Genomic DNA, 15,366 nt, shown 5'->3' with positions numbered 1-15,366 from the left:
TTCCTTTCTTAGTCTTTTCTCTCTGCAGCATAGTCTGGTACTATAATTAATCAAGGCATTTATAGCCTACAGGCTTCCTTGCATATTCATGACCTTTGCAGAAGCAAATAAAAGTGTCTTCTCCTTCAACCTTCAGATAAATATCTGATTGATTTACAATCAGGAATTGCTCGTATTTTACTGTTTGAATCTTTCAAAACGCTACATGGCAAAGTGAAATTTCAGTATTGCAGTGGATTTTTTCCTTTATGAACTCCTGACCATTTTGAAGTTTAGTATTTTCTTTTTTTACAAGTCTAGATTTTTAAATTCCTCTCCATGTGTTACCCCCTAGCCTCTCCAATAGTGGTGGCGAATCTATGGCATGAGCACTGCAGCGAGCTGCTTAGTATCCCTGAAGCTCTGAAAGGTTCGCCATCATGCCCTAGAAGCTCTAACTGAGCCAGGTTTTTACTCAGTATACCCATTCTAGAACAGTTATTTGGCTACTACTTAGTGACCTAGATCTAGAACATGCAAGTTGAATCATCCCCCCCTCCAAAAAAGAACGTCCATTTTATGAAGCCTGTTTCTACAGTAATGGTAACATGATGCTTAGCTACCTCAGGATACAAAATTTATTGTCCATTCTTTCTTCTGAAACAGAATTCTAGCAGAATCCTAATGGTTTTGCACAGAGTAGAGAAGATTCAAGAAAATGATACTGCCTGAGGCATTGATAGTTTCAAAATCTTCACTGTAGTAGAAGGAAAGCCTTTCAATGAGAGAGTAGACCTGAGGGCTTTCCCGTGGGAGAAGCGGGCAGAAGTGATTTTCACTGCTCTTGGAGTCCAATTCTAGCATAGAAATCTAGTACAAACAGTAAGAAAATCACTCTGGTATTGTCTCCAATAAGAAATAAAGTATCATGCTCCAGGCTTATTTTATTTTGTGAAAATTAAACAGAACATTAAAAATATACTAGGCATCACGGACTAGATAAGAGTGTGTCTCGGTGACATGTTTGTCTTTCCATAGTCTCACATGTCAAGCACCCATGACACCTGATATATCGGAAGTCACAGCACTCAGGAAGACAAAATTCAGCACTGCTAGCATTTTCCTAGCATTTACTCTGTAGTAAGAACTGCCATGAACTTTACATATGGTATCATCTAATGGCCAGCAAATTCCCTTTGCTTATTTTCTTACCACAATAACTGTTGGTAATACTGAGTGAAATTTTGTCCTCTTTTTAGATATTCAAGATTTCTGTCTTGTTTGTGGTTTTTCTTAATTCATAGGCCATTTATGAACTTTATTTTTAAAAATGTATTTTCTTTTGCTATCAGTGGAATTCTAGTGTAAATGTCAAGTGGCAGCTAACCACTCCAGGCAAAACTGACTTTCCGTTTTGAAAATGACCTAAACAAGATCTACCTTGGTGTGTTTAATTATATTAGCTATTTTCCCCCATCTTTTTTTTTCCTCAAGGGAGACTTTAAAATGAACTTTGATCAACTTTGTTTCTGTTTACTGCCACCAGACACTTTTCTATACAATGATACTTTTCTGCTTTGAAAGAATGGTCAATTTATCATTCTGAAAATACTTTTGCTCCATTCGTATTTTAGGGAGTTTTAATCTGTGGATTGTGTTCACTCCAGGTGTGATGTTTAGAGGACACAGTACTTTATAATCCTTTTCTTTTAGGTCCAGAAGATGTACCCTTTCCACATGAACAAGACCCCGACGTCTCTCAAAGTGAACCTGGTAAATGAATTATTTTATTTTCCAAGGTAGAAAGTGTACTTTTCAAAAAAATCCTTGTAAATATCTTTTAACCATTATGATATAAAAGAGGCCCAAAGAAAGTTGTAGATATAAAGTGTATATTTCTTTGGGGAAGTTTAATCATATAACATGGTTGAAAATTTTTTCCCCTAGTTAAATGAAAGACCAACATGTGATAAATTTACCTTCTCTGAAAGTGTTTTCATTGAGTAGAAAATCATACTAAAATTATAAAACATAATTATTGAGAGAACCAACTGTTCACATCATGTAAAACTATAAAAGTAACTACATTATGATGGTAAAAGACACTTAAGTAGAAAGAGGATGCCTACTCAAAAGTCTGTATGTCTACCCAAAAGATGCAAATGAGATCTTTACAGTTTAAAAATTAAACTTGGTTAAACTAAGTTTCCTGAATTCCCTTATGTAGAATTTTCTCATATTTATTATGGTTCTTAGAGTATGTTCAAAGGATCAAATGAACGCATTTAGAAATCAAGAAATCATTTTGGCTTTGCCAGGTAGTAATTCTCACAGATGTGTTTCTCGGTTTGCTTTTGGTACAGTTCTGCAACCCGTCACCTTTAGAATCGAGCCACCGAAGACAACAACAGGTAAGGGCTTCTCCAGCTTGACTGCAGGTCCTTCCCACGCCATCATAGTGGAAACGTCACTTCTTCCCAGTCCATTTCATCCTCTAGTTCTCACCATGACTGCTCTCTCAAAAACAGAAAAGCTGTGGTTTTACTGCTGTGAAGCTTTTGTTCTGACCACTCCCTTCAATGGCTCATTACTGAGCGGGTCCCAATCTACTTTGCTGTCCTCGTGATTCTACCTTCCATGCCTCCTGCACCTGGTTAGCAACGTCTGCTGGGTCAGCGGTTCTTTGCTGTAAAGTCACAACATATTAGATGTGACGAACTTGGAGGTACTGGAAGGAATTGTTAATATTGCTCAAAATATGGAAAATTTCCAGTAATATTTTGTGAAACTAAATGTGAGCAGGTAAAAACTATCCCAACAAGTTTATAATCCTCTGTGCTCTCTTGAGTGGGAGACAGAGGGACAAAGCTACCTCTAACAGACCGAGATCATGTCTTATCCACACCAATTATTGACCCTCCAGTAGGTCAAGGGTAGAAGATCATTTATTATGTGTGTTGGCAGAAAGCAGTTAAGAACCATTATTCTAATATTCCATAATCATTTTCCTCAAAGTTCTACACACATTTACTGTTCATCCTTACCCAGATAATGTTTCCCTTTTCTGCTTCAAATAAAGGGACCGCATCTAATTCCATTCTGGGTTGGTGCTGGGTTTGAGCCAGAAGTTTATAGCCTTGGTACTTTGCTTTTGCAGCTCCTTCAGAGACACGAGGCATCCCTCTCATACCCATAATTTCGCCAAGCCTTAGTCAAGAGGAACTGCTGCCCACCTTTGGTAAATTTTGTTGTGAAATGTCAGTCAGATGAGGGATCGAGCTTGAAGGAGTTTCCCTTAAAGCAGCCAGAAGTACATTATGACAATGGATTGTTTCCAAACAATACAAAGTTCTTTTTATCATTATGTGAAAATTACCTGCATCCCTTTATACTTCCATGTTAACTGTATATTTGTCCTTCTAATATTTATGCTGATTTTTAATGTAAAAATAATGTTTTCAAGTACCTTGTTAAAATTCCAAGTACAGTCAGCCCTCTGGATCTGGAGTCTATATTTGCGGACTCAAGGAAACTCAAATCAAAAATATTCTTTAAAACTGTCTACACTGAATATATTCAGATATTTTTCTTGTCGTCTTTCCTTATCTCAACTGTTTCCGGAGCATTTATATTGAATGAGGCATTGCAAGTAATCTAGAAGTGATTTAAATGTTTGGGAGGATGTACACTGGTTCTGTAAGCACTATGTCATTTTATGCAAGGAACTTGAGCATCTGTGTTGGGGTGAGGGGTCCTCAAACCAATTCCCCGCATATACGGAGGGATGACTGTATTCTAAACAGAAAAATGTTCCCCAATCAAGAGTATGCTTTTATTGTTGCTGCTTCTGCCCAGTTTTTCAGTTGCATTTAGAAAGAGAATTAGTGGCCCAGGGCTTGTTGAGCTTTAGCTGGGCACCATGCATCATGCTAAGCGATGCGGGCTCCAGAGGAATCCATTTTAAATGAGCGTCTACCCCAGAGAGCTCACTGTCTAATACGAAGTGAAGATTTAAGGACATTATCGCCTCCCTCGTGCCACCCGATGTCCTCTAGGCATTTTAGAATTTAGTCTTCATGATTCTGTGAGGTAGGTTCTATTATTTACCTCATTTTGCACCTTAGAAAATTGAGGCATAGGGCACTTTAAAAACCTGGTCAAGGTCACACATCTAGCGTGAGAGCGAGGCTTTGAAATGACGCTCAGTGGCTAGAACTTCTAGGGTTAACCCAGTGTCACAGGGGGCGAGGAGAGTGGCAGTGCAGTGAGCCGCACACTGAACAGCGAACTGCCCAGAGACATCGAGGACAGTTACGCGGGGAGGTTGAGGACGGATGGGAAGGAAGCACAGGTGGCGTGTGCTGTTGGACACACAGGTCGCCTGTGGAGAGCAGCGTGGCTGGGTGAGGACGAGGAGCTGGCCTGAGCTGGACCTCCTTTCATGGAATTCAACACAAATACGTTCACTGTGTAGGAAACCCCGTTTTGCCTGAGCCATGGCTAAAAACGAACCAGAAAGGAAACGTTCTCAGTTCCTGCTTATTGGCTCCTCTGTCCTTGCTGCGCCCTGCACGGCTGTGTTTCAACCAGTGCCTCGTCTCCTCCCTTCATCCTGCTTCAGGTCAATCCGTGCCTTATGTGCCTGCTCAAATACAGCTATCTAGCGTTTTTGAAAATGAGGTCCATCTTGAAAAACATTCAAGGAGCATATATACCATAATTATGACCCGGTGCCCATCTGTGTGAGCCTGTGGCTGCAAAGTCAGCATCAGCTCAGATGGTGAAGCCGAAAATACTTTTCAGTCTGTTATAGAAGATACTAATCCCCTCGCTTCTGTGTCCTGTTTTGTGTGCATGTGTGTTTATTGAAGAGTTATCACCTGCCAGCTGTTATAGATATATGTCTTATGAGCAGAATAGTGACAACCAAATAAGGCAGGAAAGAGATAGTAATGTGTTATTTATACCAAGTATTTCTTTGGATTCAGTATATAACAAAGAGGATGATGTCATTTGCTATGTCGTTATGATGTAATAATTTCAAGACAGGAAGTAGAAGTATTCTCGTACTTACTTTTCTAAAAATGTTTCTGAATGTCAAAAACATGTACTTTTATGTTCACATGAAAAAAATAGAAGAATTTATTCCCATAAGGCAGAAAGATACAACTTTTCATGTATGATCTTTTCTTTTTCAATTCACCTAAATTCCAGTGAATTTGTGGAGTAAGGAGGAGAGTGAGAGAAGATAAATGCATAGACGAGAGATTTTCATACGTGAGCTGCTCCTGAAAGTAGCTAATCTGGGGTCATAAAATAATGGTCCTGGGCTAGACGTGCTTGGAAATCCTAATAAGCACTAATAACAAAAGACAAAAAATATAATAAGTAATGGCTGTTAAATTACACCGCTGAGTTATGATTCTAGGGCATATTTTAAAATGTCATTTACCCTTTTATCATGGCATGGGGCAGAAAAGAGCGTGGGTTGTTTTTTAGTTTTTCTTTTCTGTTATATTAAGAATGACAATTGTTTTAAGCAAATCATCTCACTATGTTTTTCTCCAGAAGAAACAGACCAAACCACCCAGGAGCTTTTCACAACGAAGATTCCACAAGAGCTTTTCACAACGAAGATTCCACAAACAACTGAACTGGCAAAGACAACCCAGGGTAATACGCTTTCTCTGCCTCCGGAGAATGACTTCTCTTACTTGCTTTTAGTCAGGAAAGAAACTTTCTTTTCAAAAAAATTTTTCTCCTCACAGTGAACTACTTAACTTTTTTCATTTTAAACCTGAAGGAAATCAGCTAAATCTGAGTACTTACCTGAGCATCAGTTGAATTCAGGAAAGACAGGTTTTTCAGTTACAGCTTTGCTTTGAATATGTTGTCCCCTGGATGCTGATGGCTAGCAGTGAAAATTCTCCTTTTCTCCTCTTTCTTATCCTTCATGTGTCTCATTTCCCACATCTGATGAATAGGGTAGAACCTTCACAATTTTCCTCCTTCCCTGCTGAGATCCTCCCTGCCCACTTTACCTCCTTTTCTTCATCTGTCCCATTTCATCCTCTTGATGAAACTCATTTGTGTTCTGGTCTGAAATAGCAACTATTGACAAGAACAAAATCATTTTTTAATGGTGACAGTATTTAAACATCCAAGAAGGTATTTTTCTCTAATTTTCTGTTATTTCTTCTCTGTGATTTCCTACGTTGGGGGAAATGTACTCGCCTACACGAAGCTCTATCTCACCTTCATGCTCTCAGACATCTTTTCCTTTCTGTATTTTCCTATCCTACTTGGATTGTATCCAGATGTAAATATCTAGTACCTTAACGTCATTGCTGCTGTATTGTTTTCATGATCCTTCTGCCCATCCTAACTAAATGGTAGAAAATAAAAAACAAATGTAAACTTTTTTTACGGAGTTGGAAGACAGTGAAGTTTACCCATTACTGGTTCTAATGTGGGGGGAAGCTGGTGGATGAAATTTAAATTAAGAAGAAATGACAGCAATAAAAGCAATCTCATTTTGAGGTATGTACTTAGACAATATCTATTCTAAACAATGGTGACTAATGAGGACTGTCGTACAGTCCTAATTAAAAATTCTGTAAATCTTTTCTTGTTTGATCTTTTTATGAAATTTTCATCTCAGTATTTATTAATATTTCTTTTAACTTTTTATTTATTTGTGAGTATACGCCACAGTTGGAAACACACTGTCAGACCTCTCATATCCCCATTATCACCCTTAAGTATTAGTGACAGATGGTCTGTTGTGTTACAGACCCCATCTGTGATCCATACCCCATCTTTTTCCTGTTTTGGCAAATCTTTTTAACATTTCACTAGATAGAAGATAGCTGCATTCTCATGACCAATGCTCTCGGGCAAAATATATAAATATTTACAATAATCAGGGTAAGTAAAGATACTCATTCAGATCAGGCTGTGATTCCAACTTTAAAAAAAACAGTATTTCAGCTTTTGAAAGATGAAAGGATCAAAGATAAAACATCCTAAGCCTGCCTTTTCCTTGTTTTGCTTTTTTAAAAATAGGAATGTTGATATTGTATCATCCTTCTAATGTATATAGGATTTTTTTGTCAAATTCCTTCTAAAACATTTGTATTACATGTAAGCCTAGCACTTTATTGGGTATCCATGAAGAATGTGATATTAGTATATAAACTATCTTTACACAGTTATAGAATGCATTATACTTTACTTTTATTCTTATGTACTAAGGATTCTGAGATTTTTGTTTTGTTTTGTTTTTTTTGTTTTTGGTTTTTCTCCGGTACCGGGAACCAAACTCACGACCTTGCGCTTGCCAGGCAGGCGCTTTGCCGCTGAGCTAAATCCCCAGCCCCAGGATTCTGAGATTAAGCCTCAAATACATTGTCCTGAAATTCATGCTTTTCTGGGTTTGTGTCCAGAATTGCTAGGGTGGGCTCACCAGGCATCCTCTTGCGGAGACAACAAAGAACAGCTAGCGAAGAGTCCGTCTGCAAGCGCACGAGAGCATTCTCAGGCTGGTCCACCAAGCCTGTGAGAGGAGAGCGTCCACCTCTGTTCACTCTGGGTATAGCCCTGGGGAAGGGTCAAGATGAACCTCTAGAGAATTTCAGTACACCTCTGCTGCTGCTGCCTGGAAGTGCGGCTCTGCCCATCATGGTCTTTGTATCGGAAGCTTATAAACGAGCTGCGCTGTAGGTATGAGTGTCCCTGGGGTCCCCCGTAAGGACGCCTGAGTGCAGAGCCAGAGCGCAAGCCGCTATATGTCAATGTCAGGCATTAGGAATACAAGAAGGCACAAAACACTGAGAGACACGCGGTAGAGATGAAATCGCTCCTCTCGCTCTTCATACTCTGATCACGTTCGCACCATTGATTCTTGTGGCTTTGTGGTCTCCAATCCCTCGAGCAATAGCACCGCGAGGACCCATTGCCTGAGCCCACTGGTACACTCCCTCACATCTCTGTGGGCATGTGTGGGTGCGTGTGGTGGTGGGGGCAGCCTTACCCTTATCTACCGAGACAATTTCCCCGCAGGGCTTTGTAACTCAATTCCTTTTCCCCCTTCTAATTCCAAGCCACCCTAGCAATCCACTCAGCCAGAGCCTTTGGGTTTTCTAGTAATTTTCTTCCAGCCGCCGATCCCTCCCCACCCCAGGGAAAGTTACCTTGTTCCTTGTGCCCTGTGATGGGGTGGAGCACGGGCCCTTCAAAGTGTTTCTCTGTAATTGCCTTTTGCTTTTATGTTTTCTCCATGCAGTATTTTAATGTTTTATAAAAGTATGTTTTTGTAACACAATTAACATAGTAGGTCATCTTTTAAATGATTTTTATTATTGGTCACCCATAACGATGTGGTAATGTGTATGCAGTTACATTGTCACGTGACAATGTTGTCTTCCTCCATTTTTTCAGCTTAAAATTTAAACCCTACAGCAGTTTTCTCAAGGCCCTGCAGTGCTTGTTAAATAAGCTATATGAATAGCTCCCAGCCTAAATTTAAATTATATTTCAACTCTAATTAAAAATTCTTTCTAGATTGAGGCAAAGACTAAAAAGGCCTCTGAACCCACGGCTTTGAAATGATGAATGCACTGCTGCTTATTTATTCTTGTGCTCTGCTCTCATCTCCTCCCTGTTCAAAGTTTGAAAAGTCATATATTTTCTAGAATCAGACAAATAAGAACCATGAAGCAAAACCAATCTAACATTAACAAGGGTTCATGTGCGCTCGCGCATGCACACACACACACACACACACACACACACACACGCAAAGCTGAAAAAGTTAAACTGACTTAAGTTAAAAGAATTTTAGTCAGCTCTCAAAACTGAAGAAAAATATTTTCTAATCATTATCAGACCTTTTAGGATGTGTGGAATGTTAATCAATGCCGCTGTTCTCTCTGATTATAACCCTGGTGAAGGTCCATTGAACCTCTAGATAATTTCAATATGCCTCTGCTATTGCCACCTTGCAGCATGGCAAAGTCCTGTCATCATAGGCTTATCGGAAGCTTATAAAGGAGTTCCACTGTAAAGGTATATTGTAAAGGTATATTTTGTGTTTTAAGCCAGGTAGGTGAAGCATTGCTGATTCATAATGACATAAATACCCAAAATGATGTACTCTATGTACATAGTTTGCAAGCAAAATTTTTTCCCATCTCAGCTAAAACTTGAGCAAAAGAGTTACCTATTTATTAACTCATTAGGATCTCATCAGGACTTCCTCATGTGCAGGGCCTGCATAACAGCAGCGGACACGAGGAGGAGCGTTGGGTCTCGGGGCTGAGCTCTCACTCCTTGCTCACGTTTCCCTGACGGTGCAGCACCAGACATCATGTTCCCTCTTTCCTACGCACGGCACCGTTCTGGAGGGCGCTGAACACTTATTGCTTTCAGAGGTCATAGAAAAGACAACGCAAGATAATCTACTGTTGCTGATTTTCTTATGTACTAAAAACTTCATTTCTCTTTGGCCTTGAAGTTTGCTTGTCTTCTTTGGGAAAATGTTTAACGGTGATTCCTTACTGAGAGCCGTGGGTGGACGATGGATGGATGGATGATCCTTCTGGTAAAATCAATGCACTTGAAAAACATGGAATAAAGGATGGCTACTTCCTAGCACAATTACAGACGACCTACCTCGGTCTGTGTGCATATCTGATTTTCCTTCATGAATGCATTCCTTTACTTTACAGTCCTTTAGCATAACATCTGTAATGGATAATTTGGTATTTCAGAACATTCTTTCTATTTCCTCCCAAAGTCTATGAGTTGTTGGTTCTTACGGTGATAAATCTCTTTTCAGTGGGCTTTGGAATATAAACCATTAAATATAAAGTGTTTCTTGTGTTTCAGCACCTCGAAGACTGTATACTATTCCTGTGAGGCCCAGAATACCTGACAGACCGCCCGTTAGACCCGGTAAATTGTTTCTCTTTCTTTGACAATCTAAATAATCCACAGGTTGGACAGATATAAATGGATTTAAACAGTCAAGTTCACCAAAGGAGATATATAGGAGATATAATAAAAACATGCAGAGTCTCTAATCCTTGTAGTTACGTAGAGAGGTACCAATGAATCCATAAAAATGGTAGAACTTAAGGTTTTTCATGAACGTTCAGATTTGGGGAGTACTATGGAACTTTACTGATACGAAAATATTTTTTAAAATGGTACTTGTATATAAATCACACACCTTCCACTTTCCATGACAATTTCAAACATTATTTCTCTGTTCAGAAAACTTTGTCTCTTCTCAGTATAAAAAGGCTTTTTAAAGGGACAACATGTTTACTCTATTCTTTCAAAGGATAAAAAATTATAAATTGTAAATAGTAAAAATAAAGTCACAGCTATATTTTGGGAAATACTTTAAACTTACCAAATTCTCCAAAGGTCCGGGGATTTTCCTCCATAAAGATTTTTTTAAGGAAAGGTTAACTTGGAGGGGTTAACTTAGAGAAGTTGATTCAGCCCATGGAAACAGCTTCTATGATGAAGTACAAATTGGACCAAAGATGTCTTCCATCCTTTTTCATTGTGATTCCAAAGAGTCTTCCTAAAGTTTTAACTGCTCAAACTCACTTTTAAGGAATGATCTTAGTGAATGTATCTCCCTCCAGGTATGTGAGAAAAAGAACAAATAATTTTCATATTATCTGTTGTATAAAGAGTCTATATTTTGACCATAATCTTCCGACTCCTACTGGTAATTAGGCACAAATATCCTTCATAAACAAACATCTTTCCATATGACTTTTGTGTCAGAGTAGCTGCTGAGCATTCAGTATGTGGCTGGCTCATCATTTCCGCAACATAAGGGAAGCGTAAAGGTAGTGGTCGACAATGGCCGAGTGTTTGCCATGCGGTCTCTCAGGTACAGTCTCTCAGGTCCAGTCTCTCAGCTGCGGAAACTGGCTGCTGAGAGCAAACAGAAAAGGGACTGAAGGGCAAGGAGACCGGCTCCAGGACTTGCTCATGACAGCAAAGTGTGCTCCACGCACCCCGTTACAGACACTCCTAGTGACTGTGACATGGGTGCCTGCCTAAGGCTTTGCTGGTGTGTGGCGTTCTGTAGAGAAGGAGAGATAGCGATGCTGTCATCACAGCTCTGAGTTCAAAGCGGATGTCTGCAAGGGCTCTTATAATAAAGAGTCTGTCCCTAGACGCTCCTCCAAAGGACCGCCAACTGAGGAGTTATAAATTCAGGCTTCCTGTTTCATGTTGGATTGTTCATTAGACACATATAGTCCTGCCCTTGCTTTAGTTACGCTTTGGAATGTGTCTAACGCTTATAAACGAAGCAAGGTATTTCCTATTTAGATTTATAATTTTTCTTGCCAGTTATTTTTTCAAGTTGAATGTTGAAGCCCAGTGACTGTCTCAGTAAAAGTTTAGGCCTCTGTTTCCAGGCTCAAGTCCATGACTTTGACACCAGAAGGTAGTTTCTATTCTCCAGACAATGCTCTTCAGCAAATGTTCTCTAGTAGTTTTCCTATTGCCTCGTTAAATCACTTGCAATGCTCTCTGAACTTTATTTTCTTTACTTAGTGGCAAACATTCAACAAAAAAGTTTAAATTATTCTCATATTTTGTAGTTCTGAATAGGACAACTACAAAACCTATTAGACCCAGACCCAGTGGGATACCCAGCAGGAATGGAGTGGGAACAGGTAATCCAAATTTCTTTCCTTTTGGTCTTGTCAAAACTATAAAGTTAGCTGTTTTTATAGAATTTTGTTATATTTATACTTCATTTTTGTTTTACTTCGTTTTGCAAATTCTTCGTAAAACTAGAAAGTTAGAGTTCATTCCCAAATCAAAACATCATTGTGGTATGATGTCTTCAGTTCTTCTGGAAAAATACCCAGGAGGGGAATAGCTGGGTTGAATGGGACCTCTAGACCTAGTTTACTGAGCAATCTCCAGACTGATCTCCACAGTGTTTGCTCCAATCTACACTCCCCGCAACAGTGGAGAAAGTTCCTTTTTCCCCACAGCCCCTCCAGCATTTGTTATTGGCTGATTTCTTAATTACAGCTGTTCTTTCTGGGGTGAGCTAAATTTGTAATAGCTAAATCATGGAAGCAACCCAAATGCCCATCAACTGAGGAATAGATAAAAAAAAGTTGTGGTATTTTTCTATAAAGGAATATTACTCAGCTATAAAGAAAGATAAACTTGAGGCTTTTATAGGTAATTAGACACAACTAGAGACCATACTCATAAGTGAAATAAATCAGACCTGCGTATATAAACACCATACTGTCTCACTAGTGTAAGAACCTGAAAGAGTGAATAAAATCTAAAAGGTACAATAGATATTGTGAAAGGAAAGGAAACTGCTCAAAAGGAAAGAACAATTGGGATGAGGGAAAAAAGAAAACTAAGAAAGAAGGAACGGAAAATATGTATGTATGTATACACAGGATAGCTAAGATAGTTGTACTACTGATTTCTATTGCTTTATTGAAAGGAACAGGTAATGTTTAATTGTTTGATCAATCTTACATGCCTATATTTGTTTATCTGAGTAAGCAATTTGAAGATAACAATATGTAGTACAACAAACATTGTTAATTTCCTATCACCTTGTCTGAAATTCTGTATTGCTTGTATTGTTTTTGTGTTATTTTATAAATGTATGTGTGTTTGTTAATATACTTTAAAATAAAAAAGTAAAAGAAAACACAAAAAAGCAAAACATCAAATGTCTCTAAAAACATTGGGAAATAATTTTTTACTTTTCTAAACCCAGTCCACTATATTAGGTACCATATAACAGTCTTACTTCTTAATATGAATCCTGGTTAATTGTAAATTATTGAATGAGTACAATAAAAACAGATATTTTCCCTAATTTCAGAACACTTCCCATTCATGAGCTGATCTTTAAGACTGTGATTACTTGGTTTTCAAATTTGTAATTTGTCACAAAGACTCACATGTCACAATTTTCTTAAAGACTTATCGTGTGTCAGTGGTCTGGTGTATAGAATTGAAACAATAAGTGTATTTAATCAGCACAAGTATCAACTGGTCACCCTATCTGCAGGCATATTCATGTTTACAAATCATTCAGCTTAAATAAATGGCATATTTCTTATTTGGTCATATTCATAGGAATAGGCATCACTGTAAGTAATTAGGACATTGATCTGATAAAAGTTCTAATTCCTCACATTTTCCATGGGTAAATGTAACAATTACGTGCCATAACGTGAGATTGTATCACTCCCTTGAAATAGTTTGTTAGTATAAAGCTTAGCTTGCACATAAATGAAAACATTAAAATTAGAATCCATTTAATGCATATATATTTAGTTGAACCCTGATGAGAAAGAGGTGTACCACATATTTGTGTAAAAATCCTTCAGATTTTAGAATTTTTTGTACTTTTACTTGACTATTACAGTATCTGAAATTCTAGGAATTTACTTCTCTTCAAATCCAGCATTGAGGACTATACTATAAATTCCTAAGTCATGAAAAACAAGAAAGTATTCAATATCTATTTGTGCCCAGCTATTCTTTTTATTCTTGCCAAATATAAGATTAAGCAGTGCATAATTTCTCAGATTGGCATAAAGAATCTGAACCTAAAAAGGGCTGTCTTCTCTCAGATGCTTTTGGGAAGAAAACAGGTACAAATCATTTAATATTAAAATAATTCCTTGCACGTTGCATAAATAAAAATAGAAAAAAGTATTTAGATGTCAATAAAGCAAATGAAAGAACAAATTAAGTTGCTGTGATCACATTTGAAAGCCGTTAGCCTTAAATACAATCAAACATTAATTCTTACTAGGAAAATGCAGGCTATCTTTTGAGGAAAAACAGGATTGCTGTATTTCATCTTATCAACCACACAAACATCTTCAGAGCCACCTGTATGATAAACTGGTATCTAGCACGCTGTGTTCCTAAGAGCAGCTTTCTGATAATCGCCCACCCGGTGCAGCTTCAGGGGAATGTGCCAGTGCTTCTGCAGTTTTGTTACTTGTTGGTAGAAGCCGGGTGGTGGGCAGAGGGACAGAATGCAGAGCTCATGGTCGCCCTTTTCCTTGCTGCTCTTTCCTCTCTAACGGAAATTTACTGCACCTGTTCTGTATCTTTTGTCCTTCTGTTGGGACCCTCTGTCGAGGAAGGGCTTCCAGTCCACCTGTAGCGAGCAAGGTCAACGGGCCAGACGGTGTGCAGGTGTGCTCTCCCCTAGAATCAGGCTTAGCTGAGAAGCCCCTGAGTGGAGACAGGGCGTTACATCTGGGTCGACCACAGTAATGCACGATCACCAACGAACTGACGCCAGCCTGCGAGGCTCACCCCACATTCCGACTCACTAACAGAATAAAGGAGAAAGATCACAAGACCATTTCAGGGGATTAAACAATCCACACCAAGTTCAAAGTTCACTCGTGGTGAAAACACAGGAGTTTAGGAACAGATTTCTTCAATCCGATAAAGGGCATCTACGGAAAGCCTGCAGCCAAAACCACACTTCAGTGTGAAGGTCTGCAAGTTTTTCTCGTAAGACTGAAAATACAGCTACTTTTACCACTTCTGTTACATGTAGTAGTAGAGAGTTTAGCTAGTGTAATAAGGGAATAAAAGAAAGAAATTCCGCAAGTCAGAAATCCTAAGTAAAATGATTATCTACACAGCACAATGTAAAGGAAAATTTAATACCTCTCAGATACTTGCCAGGGAATAATGATACAGAAATCACGATTTCTAATATCTGTTCACTCCAGTTTATAGATTTACCTGAATCTACCTTCATTTTATTCTGCATAGTTTTGATCTAACTTGTTTAGAGAAATGCACTTATTTGCAATTTGTTTATTTCTTACTCTGATACAATTCTACTATCACGTCTACACTCACTTGTAGCTTCTATTGATTCTTAATCAGAGGCTTTTTTTTTCATGTCAACTGAGTCCATATTCAACTTTGACAATTTGCCCAGAATGTTTATCTTTATTATCCATCTCACATATATTTTCTAAAAGCTCATAAATAGCTTATTTAAAAAATTAATTGATAAAGAAAGTGTTAGGGTCTGTAGGATGTATTACTCAGGGTCATAGACCACAAAACTTCTTCTCTTGGAAGAAAAAAAGAAGAAAGAAAAAGATTTGAGGCCTCAAGGCTAAATCTCTGACTAGTACAGTTTTTTAAAAATATTTCAGTAATTCCTTGAACCTCAGGAATCTTTTGAACAATCTTGAGCCTAGATTTTTATTTATTTCATAACATCATTACAGATGTGTTCTCTGCATTATGAGTATCTCCTACCTACCTAGGTGGAGTTTCCTTTATATGAAGTTTAGAAAATAGCCTGCAAAGGTTAAA

The 15,366-nt window shown here is 38.3% G+C and overlaps 1 protein-coding gene across 28 annotated transcripts in view; it reads left to right on the top strand.

Annotated features, from left to right (window-relative positions):
* The window catches only part of Abi3bp (ABI family, member 3 (NESH) binding protein), a 219,568-nt gene that overhangs the window by 170,459 nt on the left and 33,743 nt on the right, over nucleotides 1-15,366 (top strand). For all 28 annotated transcript variants that reach the window (XM_013515155.1, XM_013515154.1, XM_013515153.1 and 25 more), the window contains 6 exons: nucleotides 1,693-1,752; nucleotides 2,343-2,390; nucleotides 3,137-3,217; nucleotides 5,548-5,652; nucleotides 9,868-9,933; nucleotides 11,613-11,687. In XM_013515155.1, coding sequence (XP_013370609.1) covers nucleotides 1,693-1,752; nucleotides 2,343-2,390; nucleotides 3,137-3,217; nucleotides 5,548-5,652; nucleotides 9,868-9,933; nucleotides 11,613-11,687 — 435 coding nt within the window. The remainder of the gene's footprint in view (nucleotides 1-1,692; nucleotides 1,753-2,342; nucleotides 2,391-3,136; nucleotides 3,218-5,547; nucleotides 5,653-9,867; nucleotides 9,934-11,612; nucleotides 11,688-15,366) is intronic.

This window comes from Chinchilla lanigera, unplaced genomic scaffold, assembly GCF_000276665.1.
Source record: "Chinchilla lanigera isolate Chin_1 unplaced genomic scaffold, ChiLan1.0 scaffold00026, whole genome shotgun sequence".
Classification (NCBI taxonomy): Eukaryota; Metazoa; Chordata; class Mammalia; order Rodentia; family Chinchillidae; genus Chinchilla; species Chinchilla lanigera.
This window is presented reverse-complemented; position numbering and strand designations above follow the sequence as displayed.